At 36.8% G+C, this 8,758-nt stretch overlaps 1 protein-coding gene across 1 annotated transcript; it reads right to left on the minus strand.

The window, feature by feature from the left end:
- Positions 1-518: 518 nt before the first annotated feature.
- On the minus strand, positions 519-2,033 carry LOC114516244 (protein FAM136A-like). The gene is made up of 3 exons (XM_028535666.1): positions 1,944-2,033; positions 1,251-1,391; positions 519-773 (listed from the first exon to the last, which is right to left on the minus strand). The coding sequence occupies exons 1-3, from the start codon at positions 2,031-2,033 to the stop codon at positions 564-566; spliced, it is 441 nt and encodes a 146-aa protein (XP_028391467.1). The 3' UTR covers positions 519-563.
- Positions 2,034-8,758: the final 6,725 nt, after the last annotated feature.

The raw sequence follows: 8,758 nt of genomic DNA on the forward strand, positions 1-8,758 counted from the left end.
GATTCGAACCACGGACTTTCCACTTGGCAGACCATTGTCTTCACCACTTGACCACGAGATCTTGTGCTGAACGGCTATGGTTATTTAATTTACTTTTTCTTTTCTCAAAGGTCATAATCAAAACAGTTACCATTCCTGGATTCGACCATCTACTCACCACTTAGAAGACCACGGTCTTCACCACTAGACTACGAGATCTTGTGCTAAACAGCTATGATTATTTAATTTACTTTATCCTTTTCTCGAAGGTCATAAGGTCATCATACCCTCTCTAAGCTCTCTCATATCTCTAAGCTGTAGGTTGGGAACACGCGATATATAAGCACAGAAAATGGGGAAAAGAAAACAGAAAAATCAAGATTTTCAATTAGAGCACCTCAAAAATCAGAACGGCGGACAGAGATAAAGAAAACAAGCCTTTCACATATAGATTATTCCAATTATAACTTGCAATTCTTAAATTCTGATCGAATCTTTGTATTTACATAAAAAGAAGGAAAAATAAGACAACAACATGATCCCATATAATGACTAATGTATTTCCTAAATTTTCAGTAATTTTACTAGGCAGACGGCGCGCGCTGCAGTTGAGCCAATGTCTCGCTCATTCTTTCAAACATCCTGGGTAAAAGTTCACGATGAGAATCACAACATTGGTCAACACAAGTGTTCATCTCCTCTTGTAGTTTCCCAGCCTCTGATTGCGTGGTTTTAATGCTTACTTTATCTTGAATTGTATCCTGACATGACTTAGCACAACGTGATAGACGATCCTGTGAAATAGAAGCCAAATGGTAACGCGTGCTATAGAACTGGTCTAACACCAGGGGGAGGGGAGAAATTTAGAAATGGTTCTCTTATGTCCATCAGCTTAGAATTTGAATGCATAGGTAATCTCATTTGCGTTATAATATGTTATAATACGTAAATGGTTACATGTATGACCCAATATAAACAGCATGTCAGCATCTCCTAACAATTTTGCATCAAATGTGGTATAATAACAGCCTAAAATACACAAAAGCACTTCTTGAAGTGTTGATTCAAAGGCCCTCGTCAGGTGATACCAACTCTTCTGACAAAGGCCCATCAAGAAGCATTTTTGTCAAGGAATTCCAAGTGCAACAAGAATCACTAGCATGATATGTTATGTTTATGGTTGCAGGCCTTGTGGGTTGCTTTGTAACTTTTTGTAACCGAAACAGATTTACAGTCACATTGCCTTGCCAAAAAACTCCAATTTTATGTACCTGAAAATTATTCACTTCTTGATTGATATACTCCTGGGTTCTTTGCGGAGGAAGGAAACATTTTGAGATGCAGTTTTGTATGTTATGAGTTCCTGAGATTTGATCTTCACAACATTGTGCGGCACATAAATGGGCATCCCTCTAAATAATAACTAGTGGTTACTGATTAGGTAATAGACCATGCCAAATTTGAAAAATAATGGTGTGGAATGAAGTGACATATATCCCCTTGTTCTATTAGTTATGCTCTCCCCCTTCCTGTGAAGAGCTTTCTTTCACATTTTTTAGATTAAAATTTTTCACTGTTAAAATTTCGTATCTACTGTCTAGTATTATAGTATATGATTTGGATAATCTTCATGGGTGATGGGTCTAGCCTACATGCAGTGGTCTAGGGAGAAGCTTATTTCAGTTAATTGGATATATATACATCCGATTATTCGTCTTATGCCCGACTGATTTCTTTTGAAAGCGATTATTTGTATAGTATATAAACATGAAATTACGAATATACATCCCATGGTCTAGCCACGGGTCTAGCTTAGTCTATCTTTGTACCACAAGTGAAGTGCCCTACGGTATAAATGACAGTGACACGCTTGGCGCCTTGAGCTATTTTATTCTTTCCCCGGAACGTTAAAGAGTAAAATTGAAATTTACGATATAAACTTTACCGGGAAGAGTTTTCTTTACCTGCATCGGTCTGACCTTCCCTTTCTCTAAAGAGGTGAGCATATTTTCCGCTTCGCTCTGAACCATAGATTGTGCCTTGGAAGCCGCCATTTTGATTTCTTTCGTATCTGGTCAGCAGTGCAGGCTTGAAACAGCATATACGTCATGTGAAATGCTATATTTTGTGCACACCCTTATATAATGTGCGCCCCTGCTTACCAGTGTTACTGCCATAGTACTGCTTGAGATTTGAAAGTGAAATTGTCTAATCAACCAGGTTTATAAGCCAGCTTTTTCGTTCGAGATATTGATAGCTACATTTATTTTCGTCGGATATATTGAATACTGACCCATACTAATGAACGAGGCTGAGCACGAATGAACTGAAATCATGAGCTGGATGTGACAAGATGTCCACACCGCTGCTCACGTCGTATTGTGATTTTGGCCCTTGCTCTAATGCCTAAATTCGTTCTTTATCAGATTGTTATGGGTTAATTAAAACAGGGCAGAACAATGTAGATAGAAATGTTTTAGATTCCATGGGAGGAAATCGACTTCACCAGTGGTAACATTTATACAGATAGCACGCTAGTTATGGGGACAAAGTTTTGGATTGTAAAAAACACTTGTGTTTATGTTCTATGGTCGATAAGGTTTCTATTATAGCAGCAGTCTGAATAGTTTTTAAAAATGTATAAAAAATTCACATGTTCACAATTGAATGTTTACAACGATTTGCAATATGAATATACATACTGTCCCAAACCTTAGATATCTGATATACTAATAAACAAATTACTTAAATATACTAATATACAAATTACTTAGATATACTAATATACAAATTACTTAGATATACTAATAAAATTATACAAATTAGATAGTTTGCTTAAATGTAGCTATGATATGTGTATTTTACAAAAAAAAACGTGCAAAACCGTGCAACAGTTTGTATAATAGCCTATATATAGCTATTACGTAATGATATAGAAGTAATATATACTTAATAATATTTGTTGGTAATGCATGTGGCATATATATTGATGTATATTGACTATATATGCATGTATAATATATAAAAAAAAGACTATAAACAAAAGGCTTCCTGAAGACCGTATATAGATTCTGTGTTATATATATACCAGGTACGCATTTTGTCCTGGACGTTCCAGCATCAAAAAGATGATACCGAAATATTACTTTTATATAAAATTTCAAAAAACGCCTAAATTTAAAAATAGTCTGTCTACTTGCAATAACTGTCAACTTTAAATTTCTGTTCAAACTAGTGTTTTTTATGTTCGGCAATTACAAAGTCTTTCAACCCTCATAATGATACTTCTTCCGTTAAGTATATGTTAATAGTTGAACAACGGTCAAGTTTCCGTGTAATACCAGAACGTTAATTCAGCAGTAGTTTTTTTGTCATCCCTACGTGCTATCCACACGCGGGTCGCTGATCTTGCTTCATTGCCTCTAGAGAGGGATTGAATAACTCGCACACATTCGTTCATCTGCGGCTCAATAGCCTTATTATAAGTTGTTTTAAAAGGATTACGAGAAGACTGATTGTCACTTTTTCCTTCAACGGCATCATGTTGCCCTTGGGAAAGGAGTGTAACAATATGTGTCCGGGTGATTTGGGGGCACCTAAACGCACCTTGGATTTCCTCCAGTAGCTGTTCGTAGGTCACTCGAGATACATCGGCAGCCTCGTCCCTGGCGAGGCTGAAGGATCTCGCGAGAGAAACAAGAGAAGAGAAGCTGGGTGAAATCATATTTAAAATCCCCACACGTACTGGTGCTAAACAAACACGAAACGTTAACGTAGACATTGGTTTGTAGCTCATAATTTGCTGTTCATCCAGAGTTTGTTGTTCGACAGCCATTAGTACTGACGGATTGTCATTCGTTTTTTCATTTTTGGCATCTAAATCGATAAATGGAGCTTTATTTTCATAGCCCAGTAGACGAGGTAACACGTGTCTTGCAGAGTGGTCTATTTCTAACTCAACAGACATTAAGTTACAGAGCAGCTGTAATCTCGTATGTAATCTTGCAAGGACCAGTGAATAAACTCGTTGTTGTGCCTTCACATTTTCAAGTATTGTTAATGACGACTCAAACGAAGATGGGAACAACTGTAAGCTTTTCAGCATATTTTCAGTCATAAGTTTATATACTCGTTTATTATAATCTGTTTGACGAAGTAACTCGAGTGTTAAATATCGATAAATCTGCGACTCGACTGAATTGCTACAAGCTTTTCCAATCAGAGTGGCAGGTACTGAAGACTGAAATTCAACATCTCGCTCGTCTTGTATCACTAACATGTCGGTATCAAAGAACCGTTGGTACAGGATTTTAGACAACAAAGTTGCGAGCAATTGTAGCTCTTTAAATTGCATTTCGTATTGATTCATAAAAAATAATTCCAATTCCATTTTACGTAATTTCATTTCCATTTCCATTTCAGCAAGTGAGCAAACTGCAAGAAACGTAAACAATATTATAAACTTAAGGTTCGACTGGTTCTAAATGCACATCTTAAACTATAATAAGTTAAGATCCCAAACAGAGCAGATACTAACTTATGTATATCACATTATATTTAAATTCTGCACGCAGTACCCCACTTCATTTGTATACATTCCCATAATCCTCTTCGAAAACTGACGTTGTTTAGCTCACTGTGAATTAGGCGCTCACTTTGAAATGGCTCTTTATATAGTACTAAAGCCAATCGTCGCTTTTTTTCCGTCAAACAATCATCATTTTGAACAATCACCGCTAGCGGCTCCATGGAGTTATTGCTCGAATGTAATACTAGCATAAAGTAGTGTCGATGGCGTGAATGGAGCACCCAAATCCTGACTTGATTCTTTGATGGTATCTCGGGACAGAGAGGATGACGTTCCTGAATCAAAGTCGTCAAGTATCTTTCCGGCGGATAACGTATTGTCGAAACGTAACGAGTTTAATCTTGAGTGACTTTGTTTTAGGATCTTTACAATTTTTGCTGATGAAATAAAGAAAATGAAATAAAAAAAATCGAAAATGAAAAGGCGACATGGTGGGTAATAGTTAGTGTTGAATCTCAACTGAAACTCTTTCACAGAATCCAAACAGGATTTTCGCCAAGGTTTTTAATCGAGCTCGTATTTGCTCATTTTCTATGCTACTACCTTTTCTTTTCTTTAGCTTTTCCACCAACTCCTCCTGAAATATCCCCCGCGGTGAGCCACGCGTCCAACAATCGTCATTTTTAACAGTCTCCGCTGATTTTCTTTCTGTTTTCGGACTCTTTTTGTTTTTGTTCATGCCCTCACTTACTTCTCGTGGCATCCATCCGAGGGTACCTTCAGTATCTGTTTCAGTATCTGGCAATTTCATGCGACCTTCGTCATTAATCAGAACGTTTGATGGTTTTAGATCTCTATGCAATTTTCCTCTAGTAAGTCCGAAAATAACTTCCTCGTTGATTATTCGTTGACTTGCGACTTGTAGATGCCCAAAACAGCAAACACCCATCGAGATTTCCCGACAATCATCAACAATAGGATCAATAACAGTCTTGTCAAGGTGAAAATGTCGATAGTTTTCTTTTTTTAATCGATTTATGAATTCCTTTCTCTTTTCAGTTGCCTTATCCTCACTTTGTCCCAAAATTCTCATATCCGCAAATTCATTTCCATCCTCCATGACACCAACACCCTAAAAGATGCTACCGACTGTTATAGCAATGTTAGTAAGTATCACGGACACGCCCACATCGGAATTAATACTATTCTAAAAATAGCAATTTTTGTATAGTGGTTGTTGAAAAGAAGCCGGAGCGAAAGGAGTATTAAAATATATATCTATGCGGTCATTTGGAGAACATTATAACAGTCTATATACAAATGCTAAAAAATCTGAATTAAAACACCCTTATACTATTACCTTTTCTAAGTGTTTGCAATTCATTCCTATCATCATCTGGTTTACTGTGACTTTCAATTCCCTATCATCATTAGATTGATCTAAGCCAATTTCAGTAAGAAGTGGTTTCAACGATGTGGATGAAGCACCCAATTCCTGACTCGACTCTTTGATGGTATCTTGGGACAGAAAGGTGATGATGATGATGATGATGATGATGATGATGATGATGATGATGATGATGATGATGATGATGATGATGATGATGATGATGATGATGATGATGATGATGATGATGATGATGATGATGATGATGATGATGATGATGATGATGATGGTTTTCCGTGCAAGATTGCGTGATACTGCACTTGGGAAATTGCTCGACTTTCGGAAAGCGTGAAAAAGCACGAGCCGTATTATAAAATAACTACAATGAAACGACGGTCAAATTTCCCGCGCAAAACGGCATTGTAAACTTTCCGTGCAGGATTGTCTCAAACTGCACGCCAACGAACCAATCAAATTGCGTGTTTCATTGCAGTTATTATATAATATTCATTACATTCACCTTCAGAGTCGCAATGATCCTTATTGTGATTTGTACAAGAATCATTATCTGATCCGGAGTCAGAAACGGAACCTAGGTATAGAAAATTGTGTTAAATATGTCCAGATCTGCCTTTAGTTAAACAAAGCTTAGAATAATTAGGTGTCCATAGGCCAATTATATAGTTCAAAAGGCCCTGGCTGGATCTAGAAAAAACTTGGTAAAGGTAGAAAAAGTTTTTTATTTCAAGAATGGGAAAGACGCAAATGTCCCTGAACAAGAGGAATGAGGACTATATAATTTTTCAACATTTAAAAACCTTTCTCTAAGGAACTTTAAAATTTTAGCAATTTTGTGATGCTCGTTTCAGGTTTAAAAAAATGTTTTCTCTAATTAAGAAGGAATAGGTAATAACACACAAACCGTGTTTTAACAGCGCGTTTTAATACTTATACATCCCGAAAACTAATTCTCTTTAGTATAAATTTCGAGGTGACTATTGATTCTCTTGCATTCCGATTGATCAAACTTCACTGCGTGTCCCTGAATTTCGCCTAAAATTAATATTCTGAATGCCTCAGAGCCACTTAAGGGCATAGTTTCTATCATCAATTGATAAGCGCGATGGTGCAAACTCCATTTACTTTTCTATCGATCCAACGACTAAGAAAGCACCAAAAGCACCGTATACGGTGGGACTACTCAAGTAAAGAAATCTTTGTCTCGCATATCAATATTACGCCAGTGAACTCTATATATATATATATATAGAGTTCACTGTATTACGCAGGCAGTCAATGTTTCAATAAATACCATATTCATGCACAGCCAGTCAATTGCATTTTCTAGCCAATCAGAGCTTCGAGCTTGCTAACGGCAGCCAGTAACTGATAAAATATACGGGTTGCACAGTACAGTAGTTCTTTTGTTCCCTCCCTATGCTGTGCTAAGCCTATATATAAAAGGTTACTCACCTTCAGTTATATCAACGACACGAACAGCACGCACAAACGATTCAGATTTAAACATAATTTCTTTTCTTCTTTGAATAAATTGATTTAATCTTTGCAGGAACCATACAGAAGTAACTTTAGCATCTGTTTGAAGTGTTGCTTTATCCTTCTTTAGACCGTAGCATGATAAGATGCGAGGAAACCTAGCTCTCGTGAAACCTAGCTCTAGCTCTTTGGCATCAGTTTGAAGTGTTCTTGGTGACATCAAAAATGCTTTTTTCCAATCGTAAGCATTAACAAAACATGAAAGGTTCCAGTCACCTTCGCTCTTGTTCTCCTCCCTGTCAACCACTGAAAATGGTAAGTACATTTTTCAGGGAGAGAGTCCTTGAAGACGTTTAATCTCAAACTTATTTGGCAATCTTCAAAACGTTTATAATGCGCTGCGACACCCTGTCAGTGAAAGTTTCACTTCAAACGGCCTCTACCGTGCACCAGTGGTGAGATTTAGGGTAGAGGTGGTCCACTACAACAAGTGATAGAAAGTTATACAATTTATCCTTAATTTACTTAATTTTGTTTTGAAAAAATTCAATGGAAACAAGTCTTCACAGCTAAATAAAAGTAATACACTTTTTAAACTGTTTTAAACATAGTTTTTGTCAGTCGGTTATCTTTCGTTTTTATTATTCTCCGTGACACGAGACATTAAATAAATGAACAAAGTCATACAGGAAAGAATTTTATACGTCATACAGAGTTGTGGGTTCAAGATAGCCGAAGTGAGCAAACCGATTTACCCAGCTTACGCCTGACTTAAGAATTTACAGAACTTCGTGTGAACTCCGCTGGAGACGACTCAACTCGCTTGAAGTTTGGACCGATTTAGTCGGGCGCTATCTAACCATTATCATTCTTATTTAAAGGTATAGCAAATAGTGTCTAATATTATCTTATAAAGATTAATTAAATAAATCTTAAAGATTTAAAAAATACATTTTTAACCTGTGTATACCTTCCGACTTTTCTCGCTTCTTTGTCTTCTCCGCTTCAGGCTTCTCCTGTCGCTTATCTTCCGTCCGACGATCGTCATCATAAAAATGATATGGCAATAATGTGCAAGAGACATCCGGTTTTTGGTTTAATTCGAGGAAGGTATCACGGGATCGAAAGAATGAAGCTTCTGAATCAAGATTGTCAAGTACGCCTCCAATGGACCCCATATCGTCTGGGCTCAACGAATCTACTAAAATAGAAACACCTGGTGCAGAATAAAATAGAAATACCTAATAATATAATACCGAATAATATAAAGGATATAATTATTATATATTAATAATCCCCTAAAATGTGTTTCGCTGCTGCGAGGGAACCCAGAGCAGAGACCGTATGATTAACGATTTCGCCGTTTT

Source organism: Dendronephthya gigantea, unplaced genomic scaffold (genome assembly GCF_004324835.1).
Source record: "Dendronephthya gigantea isolate DGI-Jeju-01 unplaced genomic scaffold, DenGig_1.0 000005F, whole genome shotgun sequence".
Taxonomy (NCBI): Eukaryota; Metazoa; Cnidaria; class Anthozoa; order Malacalcyonacea; family Nephtheidae; genus Dendronephthya; species Dendronephthya gigantea.